At 49.6% G+C, this 17,424-nt stretch overlaps 1 protein-coding gene across 9 annotated transcripts in view; it reads right to left on the bottom strand.

Moving 5' to 3' along the window:
- LOC118793070 (amyloid-beta A4 precursor protein-binding family B member 2-like) overlaps nucleotides 1-17,424 on the bottom strand; it is a 98,362-nt gene that overhangs the window by 38,617 nt on the left and 42,321 nt on the right. For 7 of the 9 annotated variants that reach the window (XM_036551026.1, XM_036551031.1, XM_036551032.1 and 4 more), the window contains 6 exons: nucleotides 11,307-11,524; nucleotides 9,949-10,092; nucleotides 8,128-8,205; nucleotides 7,576-7,638; nucleotides 6,690-6,775; nucleotides 5,851-5,911 (listed from right to left, as the gene is read on the bottom strand). In XM_036551026.1, coding sequence (XP_036406919.1) covers nucleotides 5,851-5,911; nucleotides 6,690-6,775; nucleotides 7,576-7,638; nucleotides 8,128-8,205; nucleotides 9,949-10,092; nucleotides 11,307-11,524 — 650 coding nt within the window. The remainder of the gene's footprint in view (nucleotides 1-5,850; nucleotides 5,912-6,689; nucleotides 6,776-7,575; nucleotides 7,639-8,127; nucleotides 8,206-9,948; nucleotides 10,093-11,306; nucleotides 11,525-17,424) is intronic. The other 2 variants (XM_036551034.1, XM_036551035.1) reach the window with 2 other exon arrangements.

The raw sequence follows: 17,424 nt of genomic DNA, 5'->3' as shown, positions 1-17,424 counted from the left end.
CTATACGCTCCAAGAAGTCTATTGTATGGAAATGAAATAAAAGCAACCCGCTTTCATTGGCTCTCTTTGGGCGCAAACCTCTCGTGCTCAAACACTTCCAGCTAATCGCCTCAGTGATCAATACCCAAATGAGCAAGAGAGCATGCTATGTCTGCGTTTCCATCCCCTGTGCCTGCATACATGCATGCATGCATGAACGCATACACGCACACATGAAAACACGCGCCCCACGCTGGGCCTTAGTTCCACACGGAGAGCACACACGCTCCACACATAGACATAAGATGAGGAACCTATGGCGAATTCCATCTGTGCTTTCAGATGGCTAATCCTATTCCTGCCTTCTAGCGTGTAATTCTGCCGCTCACAGTTCAGGTATGAAGGTGTTCTCTTCCACGGCAGGTCTGAAAGTCACCTCAGTATTAACAATGACTCCATGGGTTACCGCAGTCCATTATAGCTTGGACTCATTTGAGAGCCGTTCCTGTATGGGGGCGGAGAGCAGAGGCGGCCTTGCATGCCTGTAGCCCAGCAGGAGACTGGAGTGTGAAAGTCCCCTGTAATCAAGAGTTTGAGCACTTCCAGAGTGGACCTGAGCGGGCTGCCATAATGGGCACTGCATTATTTATGCCCAGCCTGACTGGGTTATGCTCTCAGTGGCTGTGGGCCAAATCCTGTTCCAGCGCCGCACCCAGTCGCACACACGTACATACACACACTCAGTCTCGAGCAAGCGCGCACACACACACACACACACACACACACACTCACTCACTCACTCACGCTCACACACACACAGCCACTCGTTCAAATTCATGCAGGCACACAGGCACACACTCTCCCTCACGCAATCACGCACATGCACTCGCTTAATCACTTAGTGTGGTACAGTACCTATGGCAAACATAATTGGCTTAACATTATCAGACCCACCTAGGGTGATGAAGGGTGCACGCAACCACAGCGACGTGTTTTATTTACCGGTGAGATGGCCAGGATCAACCAAATGGAGAGCAGGCCTTTACGAGGTTCAGCATAAAACTTTACGAGCCACAGACAGCTCTGTGGGGTTGTCATAAGCCTAGTAAATTTTCCAATGCAGCTTTCCCCGAGAAAATGGAATTTTCAGCGTTATAATTCCGCTTCCTGCATGTCTTTTACAATCTGTGTGCTGTGTGTTTCGACCAAGTTCTGCCCTCAGCTGGCTCTGCAACTCACACCTGGAGCAGACAGGAGCAGCTGCCCTGGAACCGTGATGAGGTGGTGTGGACACTCCTGACTGGTGACAATAGTGGCCTATCTACAGTATATAGGCCTGGGTTTGTAAAGTATACCTGGACATGTTTAGTGGCTATGCCTGGGACCCACTGAAACTGTGAAGTGGCTAACTCATGAGCGTGACTTTGACAGTGCTTACGGAATGCTCCCATGTGACCCTTGAACATTATGTATGAATACCTTTAACAAGCAGGCACTGTCACAAGAGCGGTTCACACTGAACCGACGCAAATTCTGATTTTAACGTTTTAAGACAAACAAAGGGATATAATGCAGGTTTTTGTAGCTTTTCCAAGTGCCAAATGCATTATCTCCTCTGCTGCAGCTCCAGAACAGTGGTTTCCATTGAGTAGGTTTAACAAATGCAGTTTATGTCAGCATTTTATAACTAAAAATTATGAAGGAGAGCAATGGAAAAAATATGAACTCTTATCCTGTGGGCTATGTGGAACCCTCGATGGGCACATGGTACAGCTGATTAGAGAACAGGCGGTTACAGTAAACAGGCTGTGATCCTGTACTGATCCACAGGCTCTTTTCGGATTTCGTAATAAAGCAACGGATGAATGCAAGATGCCATGTCCTTTAAAAAATGACACCTAACCAGACGTGTAGGATGTAGTTTCACAAAATAAATGGATAATTGGGGAGACTGGGCAGACGACCACTGAATTAAGCAGCAGTCATTTTAAATGCGCTTGACAATTTAAGAGGGAAATGAATCCAAAGTCTTGTTTATTTACAATCCTGCTTTTCTGAACGGCAGGATGGTGTTTAAAACACTATTCTTACAGGAGTCATGAAAGTGCAGAAATATGTCTTTCACAGCAGAGTGATTTACATTTTAAAAGTACACGCTGGTATCCTTGACTTCAGCGTTGTACTGTTAATCCCAGTATGAAACATGTTAGAATAGAAACACAGATAAAGGATGCGGGGGACTGAGCACACTTCAGACTGAAATGTAGTCAGATAATGGTATAATAGTTGAAGTTTGGCCGTAAAGTGATAAACCTGTCCTCTCAGGCCTGCGGAAAGTTCCGCAGTAAATCGCGCTGATCCGGCAGTAAAGTGACTGTCCTTTAGGACGAGTCTGGAGAGGTGAAAGTTATACGATGATAATTTAACCTGCCGGTGGACATTAAGCGGCCCCCCGGGGGACTCCCCATCGGTCAGCCCCGTTATCGATCGGGCCTCCCTCCGCGTTCAGACCGCAGTGCTGTCCCGCCCTGCGCTCCGGGCCTTGCTCTGTGCGCTGAGGCTCCGCGGGGCCCCGCCGGGGGGGGGGCGAGCAGCGCTTCCCCTCTCCCGGAGTATATCCGCGTGTTCGCGGCTGTTGCCCAGGCTGATAAATCACTTCGACGCGCCCACTCCCCATGGGGGTGGGGGGGCGGGGGGGCAGGGTGTCTGTCACTATGGCATGGGCTGCAGGGCCGCTAATGAATTCCACTGCACCTCACCCCCCCCTCCTCACCCCCCCCCACCCGCAGCCAGTCGGCACCTGCGGACTGATGCGCTGACAGGATACGCTTCCTGCAGGCTGCTGAATCGACAGACCCGCCGGGACTGCCATGACGGCGCAGTGGCTGCAGCCTGTCGTAATCGCGGACGCTGCGGCTGCCGTAACAGACGGATGGGCTGCAGGCTTCCGTATGGAAGAGATGCAATGAACGCAGGGCCATAGATGCACTGCAAACAGAGAAGCCGACTGCGGACTGCTGTAACGGCAGGCTGCCATAACGCGGACTACACTGACTGCACCCTCCTGCACCCGCCAGGCACACTGATGGCTGTTTGCCACGAGGACAGACACGAGCGTGCGCCGTCACAATGACAGATGCACCGACAGACCTATCGACTGGCCGCAGACGGCCATAACAGGGCACACTCCTTCCCCAACAGCGACGTGTTAAGTGTCATGAATATTTAAACGTCTCCCTGTGTTTTGTAACAGTGTGGAAGCGACCAGCGGGACATCCGCAAGTCTGGCGCGGGGATCGCATTCCCACCCACGTGGCTCCGGGCGGCCCCAAGGGGTCACCCTCAAGCGGACGCACCCGCTGCTGTTCCACCTGCCTCCGCACTGGAGACCCGCGCGGGGCGCTCTGAACCGCGCCTCGCTGCTCTCTCAGTCTTCCTTTCGTTTCACGTTGCTGGTACGGACAACCGCTGACGCCGATGAAGAGCTAGCTGTCAATCAAGAAAAGCAACAAATGCCGCCACTGCATTTACAGCTGTATTTCTGTGCAAGCCCGCTGAGGTGTGTGTGTGTGTGTGTGTGTGTGTGTGTGTGTGTGTAAGTGGGGTGGAACTAAGGCTCAGCATGGGACGTTTGTGTGTACACGTGTGTGTGTGTATGTGTGTGTGAGTGTGTGTGTGTGTATGTGTGTGCGTGCGTGCGCGCACAGCTGTAGGAGACAGAAACAGATGTAGTGATCTATAGCTCATTTGATAGCATGTTGACCTATGAGAAAAACTGATCTGTGGTATTAGTGACCGCAGAAGCAGGGAAACCCATCTGAAATCAGGGGTCTGGCAAGAAAGTTACAGGGATACAATGCATGGTATGGGGGTGTAAACGTCCAAACACACTCTGTAATTTGATTGGAAATGTTAATTAATATGCAAGTTCAATACTCTGCATCCAATGCCACCTCAATCCTATCTGTCACGCCCCACCTGGTCCCACAGTTGGGATCCACTGCAGCAGTTCAGCTGCTTAGCAAAGGCGCAGCAAAAAGTTACACCACAGTACCAGAAGGTGGCAGCATTGCAGCGTGGAAATCCTTCCATTTACATTTACATTTATCCATTTCGCTGATGCTTTTATCCAAAGCGACGTACAAAAGTGCATATAGTGGGCAAACAACAGGTACAAGGGCAGGATGTGTACAGGTTATACAATGCAGATAGTGCTGAAGCTGAGCACAAGGTCAGTGTAGCGAGACAGAACTAATCTGATCTAAGATGACACACCGTCACTGGGATAATAAAGTGCTGCTATACTACCCTTCCCTCAGCACTTAGCTCAAGAATGCATGTCTCTCCAAAGTGTGACTAACTGAATACACATTACATATATTTTGAGTAGTACAGCGAGGTGCATCATACCTCAGATGTCATACATAGACGCAACCAATCCACACAAAACCCTTCCACTCCTCCAGTAATCCAGTAATCGCTGTGAACCTGTCCTTTCTGAGAGTCCACTGCGAAAGACTTTGGATTCTGCCATCCTTGGCAGTGAAGGAAAAAGCTCTAACAACATTTATTAATGAATCTGTCTAAACAAAGCTTAACCTATAAACCCTTACATTACGTCACTAAGTATCAATCTACATTTACTCATTTAGCAGACGCTTTTATCCAAAGCGACTTACATAGGTTACAGTTCTTTACAATGTCGTCCATTTATACAGCTGGATATTTACTGAGGCAACTGTGGGTTAAGTACCTTGCCCAAGGGTACAGCAGTAGTGTCCCAGCGGGGATCGAACCGGCAACCTTTCGGACACGAGTCCTGCTCCTTAACCACTATGCTACACTGCCGCCCTACACTGCAATCTACTACCACTACATAGTCAAACATCTGAGATTACATGGACAGGGTTCATGCACCGCACTAAATGCAAAGAGCTGCAGTGTGGAGTAGCAGTCGGGGCACTGAACCTATGACCAAAGGGCTGCAGTGTGGAGTAGCAGTCGGGGCACTGAACCTATGACCAAAGGGCTGCAGTGTGGAGTAGCAGTCGGGGCACTGAACCTATGACCAAAGGGCTGCAGTGTGGAGTAGCAGTCAGGGCACTGAACCCATCACCAACAGCTGCACTATTGGACTCTTTTGCTGTTTTGCTTAATCAGAACCAATGCAGTTATCATTCAGCAGCACAAACAGACGCCCAAAGGCCAAGCCCTGTCTAACGCTGTTTGCTGAGTGAATGTAAAGTACCAATCCGGCTGGCAACGAAGCGCAGATACAGATGAGGTGCCAACATCACGGAGACGCAACCTGCCGACGCTGCAGAAAGCGGCCTCTTCGACATTCGGCTTCTTCTGATGCAAGCTCACTTCCCTGCAGAAGGCTTTCTGAATGCACTCACCGTGTGCTACCTATTAACTTTCATTACAACTCAGCACCACTCCAGTGGTAAATAACTGTGATAATTGGGTCCCCCTTAGATGTATCCTGTTTTTGAGCTCCTGTACACCTAACCTCCATCTGGCAGTCATTATCCACAGTGTAAACAGGAAGTGTGAAGGAAACACAATCAAGTGGCCCACTCCTGGAGGCCTCAAACTCTAAGGAAAGAGTGAGTCCATGCAGTTCACAATCCTAACACTAGGTGGCATATTTTTACCAGTCTATTGTACAGTTGTACAGTACAGGTTCATAACACAACAGTGTTAATTCAGTATTCACCAAGGACAGCCATCAATAAGAGGAAACAATGAGAAATATGCACAGAGGGGACACACATGTTCACACCAAAAATAACCTGACATGGGAGAAACACTCCTTTTGCAGTGACCTTAAAGTCTTCTTTAAAACTTCTTTAAGGCATTTTTGCTCACCTTAGCCTCCGGGTCACTGTTGATGCTGCCTGTGTCATCTTCATCTGACTGGGGTTGGTGTCTGGAGAGAAGGGGCCAGGATTAGGACTCAGGTGGACCACATCTATCCTATACTCCTCCCTAAAACCTCAGGTCATCCTGGGTTCTACTATCAAAAATAAACCTACGCGAAGCGAGTATTTAGAATACTCCATCAATATGCCTTATAAAGGACATCTATAGAACTTAGTCTGAGCTACATGTATCCAACCAAACACTCCCTGTGTGTCATTTCCTAATGCTTGTTGAGCTGTTCCAGGGACTTTAAGAAAGAATTTCAATCTCTTACTCATAGGTGTGTAGATGTATAATACCAAGAGTAGGGTTAAAGGAGGGTCATTACCCATGGTGCACTTCAATCAATCAATTGTAGGAGAGGTTTGCAAACACATTAATGTTCCAGATTCCCCTCAAATGTATGCTTAAGTATTAAGACTCCTCATGCTAAACTGATAAGACTAGGTACAGTTAACTGAGATGCCACCGGGTTACCTCAGGTGATTTGGTGGGCAAATTGCAAAGAAGATGTTGTAAGACACATTTCTTTTTTGTCAGTACAGCCAGATTTGGGGTGAATTTCTCTGCTGAATTTCTGAGGTCATTGTCAGTATTATATTCAGTAGTAAAACCCGCAGAGCTGTTCTTACAAAAGACTGTACACTGCTTTTGTGTTTGAATTTAGAGGCCCTGATTAAATAGTAAATTGGGGGACATACGAGTGACTGAAATAAACAGACACACTGACTCAGAAGAGCCTACCTCTCCTTCTGTGTTATTAAAGCCCACAGGAGAGGACCCACCTCAGCTTCAGGGAGGCGTACCGCAGGGTGGCCCCCTCAAACTCCTTGAGGCTGGGGTCAGGGTTCACCGTGGCCGCCTGCAGGTCCTGAAGAGAGAAAAACGACCGAGTCAGCACTGCGGCAACGAGCTCGTGGCTCCCTGGCAACCAGCTCCAGGAATTCCAGGTGATGCTGCCCGCATACGATCAGGCACAGACAAATCGTGGACCTCCGTTGTTGTAATGTCTTCCTGCACCGGCATGCAAGATACAGGAACCCGAAGACCTGTTTCTTTCAGCCATGTTACATGAGGAAAAATAAGAGCATGCCCAGCCAAGGAAATCAAATCTGCCCCTCAGAGGAACTAGCTGAGGAGGCAAAGCAAGAACACGTTTGAACGTACATATAATGAAAAGAAAAATAAAAGCATGTTCCCGCAAAAAAGTTTACTTTCAATAAAAAGGGCTGCCGTTGAGGGTTTTATTCAAGCTGAAGACAAGTAACTAGCGGATACGAGCAGCAGTTAGGCTGAGGCAGAAAGAGCAAGCAAAAGCACATGCTCACAGCACAGATATTCTATATACTGAGGAGATGGTCAGCTCTGTGTGCTTCACACTGAAAGATCTGTCTCTCCCATTGTTGAAGCTACAAGTGTTCTGATTTGCTGGCTTGTTATGAACAATCTTGAAGGGGAGTGGTCTAAAAACAGAACATCCATAGCTTGCATAGCAATGTACACAGCACTGGAGCTGTAAAGAACTGTAATCTCGTAGACAAGGAAGTGTGGAGGACGGAGGGAACCCAGGGGCCGAATATCTGCTCAAAATAGAGTATCTGTGCTTGCAGTCAGACTGTGAGCCAGGCGCTGTGAGTATATACAGACAGCGAGAGATATATGGATACTTGCCTTCCAAATCTCACTATCAATCTTTCCCCCACTCAGAAGAGCAAAATCACTCCATGGCTGTTTCTATGCACGCGGTTATTCACACAGATAAAGGGAAACACCCAGAGAAGGAAGGAGAGAGGGAAAAGGGGAGAAAGACAAAGACAAGGTTACGGCTTTTTTTTCCCAGCTGGCTGTGTGTTCTAATGATTCGGGGGGGGGGGGGGGTTAGTGGCAACATCAAGCCAATCACTGCTGCGGAATCTCTGGTCCACTGACGCTAAGGGCAGTAGTGGGCGTCACAGGTTTACAAGTGTGCACACAGGACAACGCAACACTTAACATCACATGGCAGGGACGGGGGGATGGGGGAGGTGTGGGGAGAAAATGGAACGACAGACAGAGACCATGTGTACCCTTAGGCCAACAAAGAGGGACACAGTCACATCTATTCTCTCTTACCATCCTACGCTGAAGACTGGCTAGAAAACAACCCGGACAAAACAGAACATGAAATGGCAGATGCTTCAGGGGACAGGAAGTCAAGGGGCGGAGCCTGGGGGGGGGTCCTACCTTGTGGTCTTCCTCATGTGAGAGCTCCGGGCATCTCTCCTGGGGGGCGGTGTTCTGTGATGATGATGATGAGCGGGGCTACAAAGACGTGGACAGCTCAGTACGACAGACAGGGGCCACCACGGTACAGCACGGCACAGCACGGCACGGCACAGTGTACACGCTACACAACATCTCCCTGGGACACGTGACGCCTTGGTACGGAGGGAGGAAAGTTCACATTGCCCCTTTGACCCCTCGTTCAGTTGGGTCAGGTAGCATTTCCACTTCTGTAAAGTCCTCTATTTACTTTTCAAAATAAATGTCATTTCTCCCAATCTTCAGTCTGACCAGAGATCATTCATTGAGTAAATTTGCTCCCAAACTCTCTGACTTTATTGACAGTGTGTTAGGTGACATGTGAATGATCAGATTAACAGATGCCCAGGTGGGTGTGACTAAAGAGACAGGGGGAAAACATTCAACAGTGACACAAGCTATTCCGGGAGGACAGACAGAATGGATAAACGGATAATCTGAATGGTTAAAAAGCATGTATGGATCTGTAAGTAGGGTTACTCCAATATTCTGTATTACTATATACAGCCATTTTTGTAAACATACAGAAACCTTTTCAAACAATTTTTCATATTGCAAAATCTCCCTGTTATCTTCAGTAAGAGTCCTGAGCTACAGACCACTTGTAGGGTTTCACCAGCCCGATGCTTACTGGCAGTCCCTTTCTGATTTAAATGTTTATGTCTCCACATTTCCATCTCGCAGAAGTTCATTTGCTGTACCACTCAGGAGCTGTGGTACTGGAGTTCCCCCTTCCTCCACAGTGTGTAGGTGGCGCTGTTCTACAAGCAGTTACAGTGGCAGGCCAGCTCATCTTAATAGTCCAACAATCATCGGAAAAAGATGAGAAACCCGGCGCTGTAAAAACGATTTTTAAAAGCTGATCAATACTATCTGCAATCATTTATATTGCGGGCTATCCCAGAAACGCCTGCTCAGCAGATCTCAGTTTAGGAGCTGAATCAGACAAGCCTACATTTTTTTGCAACATTGGCTTTTTCTCCATGTAGACCGTGCTATAAAGTAATCAATATCAACAGCTGTGACCGGCTGTAAGCGAGCCCACAGCATCATCGTCTACAGATAATTCTAATCCCTACCAGCGATCGGCAAAATCCTTGCAATAAGACTACACCGTGCATGGAACAGTAGTAGTGGAACAGTAACAGTGGAACAGGAGCAGTAAAAGAATAGTAGCAGAACAGGAACAATGGAACAGGAAAAGAGGAAAGGTATTGGTGTAACATGAACAGTGGAACAGCAGAATTTGGACAGGGAAAGTGATACAGTGAGTAGAGATGGAACACAACAGTGGAAGAGTATTAGTGGAACGGAAAGTGAAACAGTATGAATGGAACAGGAACAGTGGAAGAGTATTAGTGCAACAGGAAAAGTGAAACAGTATGAATGGAAGAGGAACAGTGGAAGAATATTAGTGGAACAGGAAAAGTGAAACAGCATAAGTAGAAGAGGAAGAATGGAATAGTAGAGCTGGAACAGGAACAGTGGAAGAGTATTAGTGGAACAGAGAAGGTGAAACAGTATTAGTGGAACAGGAATAATGGAACAGTAGAGGTGGAACAGGAACAATGGAAGAGTATTAGTGGAACAGAGAAGGTGAAATAGTATTAGTGGAACAGGAATAATGGAACAGTAGAGGTGGAACAGGAACAGTGGAAGAGTACTAGTGGTACAAGGACAGTGAAGCAGTCATAGTGGAACAGCAGCAGCAGCAGCAGACTGCTTTTAGGAGTCGGGACTTACAAAATAGCAGCTGTTGACGAACCCACACGAGGGCACAGAGGTGTCGGAGGAGGAAGAGGGGGGCACAGGCTCCACCGAGCTGTCTGAGGTGGTGCTGCCTGAGCGCTGGGAAGCCCCAAAAAACAACTCTGCATGGGCAGAGCACTGCCAGGGACACAGGAGAAATACAAATTAGGAAAGACATAATACTAAGGTGAATTGCCTCAGTAAATATCCAGCTGTATAAATGGATAGCATTGTAAAGAACTGTAACCTATGTAAGTCGCTTTGGATAAAAGCGTCTGGTAAATGAATAAATGTAAATGTAAATGTAAATAACAATTGCGAGCCATCAAACTGCACTACCTATGTACAGCTGTATTTTTTTAAACCCTGTGAAAAACCAATTGCTACGCTAAGGGAATCAAATCCCCAGATTCTGGTCAATACCAGGTTATGGCCAGACCAGTAACTGACTGCAGAACAGTGTGAGATTCCCTTCACACTAACCAGGACTGCTGAGCAGCTGATTGTCATTTCTCTGCTGTTCATAGATCTGCTCACAGCTAAGGTGACATTTGCTCGCTACAAAGCAAATGGATCAATACAGAGATAAGCAGGAGAAAATGGATCCTGATTTCCCCTTTCTATATCCTGAGACTGACAGGAGTGCCCTCTCTGAGGTCAGTCACACTGTGCATGTGTGATAACACAGGAAAAGGAATACTTTTGCTTGTATTAGGGCGACTAGTATCATTTCCTCCTGAAAAAGGTATGCAGATACATGCATTTATGGACACAATGGATATGTATTGTAAATATAACCTTCTCAATTTGACCTTTGGTTTGCCTACTTCCTTACTATATGCAGATGTGACCAGTGAGGACCAAGCTGGATCGAGCCTGTAACTACTGCAATCACATGGTGCAATGTTCTGAGAGAGAGAGTACAGCTAGGTCACCGTGCAGAACATCTCACATGGGGACCCAACTGAGCCCTTCTCATGACTCCAGAAAGTGAGATCACAGCGCATGGAGACTGTGGAGCTCTTCTGTGCAGAAACAATGGCAGCAGATGCCCCTGGACTGATTTGAGCCTACACACTGACACAGCACTTACAGACTCACAGCGTGCTTAGACACTGACACAGTACATACACGCTGAAAACAGTATTTACATACTGATGACTCTTAGGTGTTAACGTTGACACAGCACTTACACACTAACAAAATGCTTACACACCGACACAGTTCTTACACACTGACATGGCCGTTACACATCCAGACAGCTGCTACACACGACACAGCTCTTACAAACAGACACAGCTCTTGCGCACCAACACAACGCTCAGGACAAGACACACGGGGTCTGCTCTCACCTCCTTCTCAGGGGTGGGGGAGGGGGCGGAGGCGTCCCCGCCGGCGCCCTGCTGGGAGGGGGGCGCGGGGCCGGCGGTGCCCGGGTGGGCCGTGGGGCGCTCCCACTGCGTGGTGCCCGTCGGGATGTGCCAGTAGTACACGCCCGCCATGTCGGCGATCTTCTTCCAGCCCGGAGGCAGGTCCGGGTCGGTCTGGAAGGACTGGTCGCTCCACACATCTGCTCACACAGAGGACAGCGGCAGAAAGGCCGTGAGGGTGGCTGTCTGACAGGTGGACATGTTGGATATTTAATCGGCAACCTGTTTACAGAGGCACGGACACGCCGCTGTCAGAAGGGCACACTGGAAACACATACAGACAGATCGATAGCTCTGCTCACAGGAAGCAGAGAAATTCCATTGAGAGGAGTTGACTTATATGTACACACACGCACACACACACACACACACACACACACACACACACACACACACATAAACAAACACATGGACACACGTCAATGCACTCACCCATATATAAACGCATACACACCTTAAGTGTGAACACACACACAGGTAAACACACACTGAATGTATGCACACATAGACACACACACGTGCACACACACACGCACACACACACACACACACACAGCTGAAGCATTTTCATCGACTCCATGTACGGGAAGCTGTTTTCCCCGTACAGCGCATCGCTCCAGGGAACAGCTGAAAGTTATTAAACGCATCAGCCCAACTTGAGCTAAAACAACATTACACACAGAAAAAGGTATTTGGCAAACCCCTGCCATTGCATAAACGACCGCTCTCGCAAACAAAATGAAACACACATAGACCCTGCGAGAAGAATGCTGCCGGTATTGACACGCTCCGCAGGGTAAATCCCGCTTGGTGCAAATGTATATCCGCCTGCGGTGCCGGGGCCAGCCAAGCGGAGAAGGAGTTTAAGTGTATGGTAATGAGGCCGCGCGCTGCGCTCGGTGTTTTAGGACAGAAAAAGGAGAGACGGGGGGGGGGGATGCGAGATTAGGGAGGGGAAGTGTAGTTACTGACAGTGGTAATCTCTCAGGGGGACGTCTCCCAGGGGAGTCTGAGGCCTGTGTCTGGGTACGTGTCTGCGTGTCGCTGGGCTCCTGCTGAGACATGCTGTCATTGTGTTCCGCTGAGCCACTCTGGGCTGTTCACGGTCACCTGGCTCTGGGGTGTGTGGGTGTGTGTGCGTGCGCATGTGTGCGTGTGTGCCCGAGGGGAGGGGGGTTACTACAGATTTTGGACCAAAGCTGGACACAGGTGTCCCAGAAAAGAAAACGGAAAGAAAACGCCTTTTCACAGCATGCCTCTGGACCGGGAGACCTCACACCACAATGACAGCACACCCCACCACACCCACTCCTCCTCCAATGACAAGTTCACAAGAGCGGTAGAGCTTACAGAGAATCCACTGCCGGCGGCATTGATAAGGATAGTGAGCGGGTGTGGCCATCTGTCCTTGCCTCTACCAAGCTGTGAGACAGGGTACGTGATTCCCCACACCATGCTGTGACAGGGCAGCACACAAACCCAGGGGTGCGCTGAAAGGGTGCTGTGTGGAGAGACCAGGGAGGTCTGAACGCTGTCTGAGTGAGGGGCCAAGCTCCCAGGGCACATGGGTAATTTTAGAGCTCACAGACTCAGAGCTTCAACATGTCACATCAAGACTTGCACAGAAGCAGCACACAAACAATGAAGAACACACACAAAAAGAGACATGCCAGGATACACACAAGTGAGCATATAGTCAGGAAAGCAAATCACAGTAACAGTACTATTCAGCAGGTGCAATTCCAGCACAGCAGTCACAGAGATAGGATCACAGGTGTCTGTGATAACTCCTGCTCTTACTACCAGTGAAGCGCATAGTATGAGTGATGGTGGCGCTTAAGATATATCACAAAAAGCATTCGCAACACCATGTCACACTGTAATCTTACCTGTAAAGAACTTACATTTCACCTCATGTTCACACGAGACAACTGATTTATTGTGTTTTAAAACTGGCAACAATAAAACTCCTGACTTCTGACCTTCTGACACCGTTTCCAGAGTATGTACAATATAAGTTCGCTAAACTGCAGCATATAAATAGATAGAATTAGATTGTGTAAGTAATGCGCTGTGATATAATTTTCCCTGTGCTCTCGAAATTCATCTAAATCCATTATCATAGTGACGTTTGTCATCACTGCCTATCTACCAGTTTGTTGAGTTTGTGCTGCCCCTTCAGTTGATAGCAGGTCATTACAAGGAGAAACCAGAGATGCTGGAAATGGATAGAAGGATCCCTTATGGAGGGAGACAGTGTGACCTTGGTGTTCAGGGGCAGAGTTAGTAACCCCAGGTTCAAATCTGACAGCCATGCCAGCCAGTATCCAGTCACATCTATGGAAAACAGCTACGTGAATGGCCCTGGTTAAAGCCGTGTGCTACGCGAATAACTGAGGTAACATAATGTAATGTGCCCCCCACCCCCAGACACGTTTGGTCAGCAAATCCCCGGACAGAGGAGGGTTTGGGCAGGGCAATAAACGAGGCGAGCCCCTGGCTGAGACAGCAAGGCCAGGCCCGCGGCGGGCAGACTGCTGACGTGGTCGTGAAGCAGGCCCGGCGCTCGGTCACGGGGCCCGTATTTCACGTCCCGGCCTTCATCCGAGGAGACGTTCCTGCAGATTAAATCCTGCCATGGAGGAAAGGGCAATGACCCCCCCCCCCCCGGAGCAGCGAGAAGCAGCAGGGGGGTTAGGGGGAGGGAGGAAAACGATTCAATTAGTGAGGCTGTTAAACAGGGAGGGTGGGGGCTAGCAGGGGGGGAGGGTTGAGGAGGTCAGAGGTACAGCGGAGGAGCCACACGGCACGCGGGGAGCCTCCGTTTCCACGGTTCCCTATCGAAAACACCCCCGCACTGGGCTGAGGGGGCAGAGCACATCAAAGCCTTAGCTGTAGGTCAGCCGTCGGCAAGGCAAGCCCGAGGCGTTTCCGCGGCAAACTGACTCGGGAGGACAGTATGCCAGCCCGCCTTCGATACTGTGCAAGCCAGGTCATTACATTACATTGCATTATTGTCATTTAGCAGACGCTCTTATCTATAGCGACTTACACAGGTTACAGTTTTATCCATTTACGCAGCTGGATATTTTACTGAGGTAAGTACAGCAGCAGTGTCCCAGCAGGGGACTGAACAGCACCGCTTCACTTGCGAGCCCTGCCCCTCATCACTATGCTACACTGTTGTTGCTGCCCGGGTCAGCCCAGGATCCAGGCATGCCCATATTAGCATGTTTATCCTGTGTTAAACACCCAGGGGTTCTCCCCAGCGCATTCATTTCAAATGCGTGCTCCTAGCTTGGTAGCACCCGGCACAGCGTACCACCCGCAGCTCACACCAGAGAATCAAGTTTTTTAGCTTAGCTATTTTAGCCCAAGCTGCGCGTCAGCTCCACATGCAATCAGCATGGCTCCTCACAGTCTCTGCGCTGTGGTCTCTCCAAAACAGGAATAGCAGAGGCACAAGCAACACAATTTCCCCACAGGCCATGAGAGAGCGGGTGACCGCACGAAGTCGCCCTCACATTTATTTAGAAAAGAACATGACACCCTTGGGTGCCAGGCTGTGCCAGGAAAGCTCCACTGGCGTTCCCGGGTCGGCAGCGCTTGGGCAGCAGCGCGGGGATGTGCCACTTGCACCGATCTCGGCCTTCACACTGCCCCCTTCCACCGACCCTCCAGCACTTTGTCTTGAAGCTGCAGGGGGCGCTGAAGAGGGGCATGCTGGGAGACCGCGTCGGAGGAGGCAACAGGATGGGGTGCTACTGGGGTCTGCTGTAACTTCTGAGGTACTGGATTCCCACGCTGCCGCAGTCATGCCACATTCCTCTGCGCATACCTGCGCAACACTGTTTAACCTCACTCAGATACACAGATATACTCAAGATATACACACATGCACGCACAACACGCAACGCGCATGTGCACACAACACACACATGCACAATACACAGACGCACGCCTAACACACACGCACACACAACAACACACATATGCAACACTCACACATTCACACACAACACATACACAAAACATACATACATGAATAACGCCCATGCACACGCCTGCACTCATATACACACAAATACACACACACACACACACACACGCACATGCACAGCACAGGGGGTCAGTCATCTGGAGCAGACCACATCTGGTTTCGTCCCAATACGTCCAGATCACATCTGTGTACCCGCAGCCAGATTAACGGTGAGCTCCGGTTTGGCTTCAGCACCTGCACTCCGGCCACCGCAAGCCTCGCCAACACGAGCGAAGTTTCCCCGCAGTCCATAAAGCATGTTGCGTACGTGTGTGCGTGTTTGTGTATTTCACAGCTGTATTTCTCCTTACTGCAACACCCACAGGCCTCATCCATCGTTCTGAGAACTGCAGGGTGTCTGTACATATCCTGCCATGAACACGGAGCCAAACTTTCCTTTTCCTTCCCCCTCTGCTACAACACTCCCCACGCCAGCACAGCTGCACACACACAGTCAGAGCCCCACTGCCACATGGTACCTACCCTCCTGATTGACAATAACAATCGCCAGCATGTAGTCCTTCCCCAGCATCATGACAACGGCCGCGGCAAAAGGAAGCGTCATTCGCTGGGAAAACGAATCGCCATCCTGAGGATGTGTGCTTACGCCCCGTGTGGCTAAACGGCCCGAGCCTGCCGGGCTTCCTGTCTGGGGCGTGTCTCTCGCACTCCTCGCTTGGAGGGGGAGGGCTCAGCTGGACAGAGACCCGGCCACTCGCGGCAGCCCTTCCGCGCTGGACGCCCGGTTGCCGTAGCAACCTGAGCATCATCTTTTCCTGCAGTACAGTCGCGCGCCGAGTCACGCGACCTCTGCTGGGTGGGGCCACGAGGGAGGGAGGTAGGGAGGTAGGGAGAGAGACAGAGAGGGAGAGAAAGAACGATAGACGGGTAGGGAGAGAGACAGACACAAAAAAGGAGGGATCCTGCCGCTTGTACAACAGACTAACACATACTCGCGCGCACGCACACACACACGCACACACACACACACACACACACACATACACATACTCTCTCTCTAATACATACGGTCGCAGACACGCTCACACACAAATCTACAGGCAGATGACAGCGTTCCCCTCATACCCAGCCTCCGGGATCTTCAGACAGCCAGGGCCAGGAGAGACAGAGAGAAATAGAGCAGGAAAGTCTCCAGCAAGCTACAGTGGCTGAACATGTGACCCTCTGCTATCTCTCACAGCACTGCTTTTAAGTGCACCCGGAGCTGTTCTCTGGGAAAAAAAACCAACAGCAGCACCCTACAACTGACATGCAAGTCCAGCCTGAAAAAGCCACATTTCCATGAAAAAGACACTGGATATTTGACAATGACCCAAGGGAAAGAAGCCCTTAAAAACCATTTAGAAATAATGGCACAACAAAGCTCTTTCCCAGTTTTTATTTTTTTCTCACAGGGAAACCTTTTCAGCACCGCTTAACTCAGTATTAACCTGGGCGTTCAGGGGCATTCGCTAACAGCATGTGAAAGCAGGCTTGTGGTTTCACAGCAGTCTGTGACCCACAGTACCTGACCTGGAACAGGACAAACGCACACAGAGTAGACAGGGTTTAGTGTAAACACAGACACAAGGCCGAGCCGGCTGTGGCCTCTCAGTCTTCTTCTCTCTCTCAGCCTCTTGGTCTCTCTCTCTCTTGCTCACTCTCTCAGTCTCTCTCTCTCCCTCTCTTTCTCTCTCTCCCTCTCTGTCTCTCAGTCTCTCCATCTCTCTCTTGCCCCTCCTCTCTCTCTCCCTCAGTCTCTTGGCGTGTCTCTTGCTTGCTCTCTCTCAGTCTCTCAGTCTCTCCATCCATCTCTCTCTGTCTCGTCTGTCTCAGCCTGTACAGGCCCTTTCTGCGGGGTCCAGGTGAGTCACCACTACCTCACTGATAAAGATCAGCACAACAGAGATAAACTACAAGGTCTTTACTGCGCAGTGATCAAACAGCCAGGAAATGGGAGACTTGCTTTCAATCTGAAATGTATGTGGTGAAATACAAGTA

Source organism: Megalops cyprinoides, chromosome 18, assembly GCF_013368585.1.
Source record: "Megalops cyprinoides isolate fMegCyp1 chromosome 18, fMegCyp1.pri, whole genome shotgun sequence".
In the NCBI taxonomy this organism is placed as follows: domain Eukaryota; kingdom Metazoa; phylum Chordata; class Actinopteri; order Elopiformes; family Megalopidae; genus Megalops; species Megalops cyprinoides.
The sequence above is the reverse complement of the archived record's forward strand: the minus strand, read 5'-3'. Positions and strand labels throughout refer to the sequence as shown.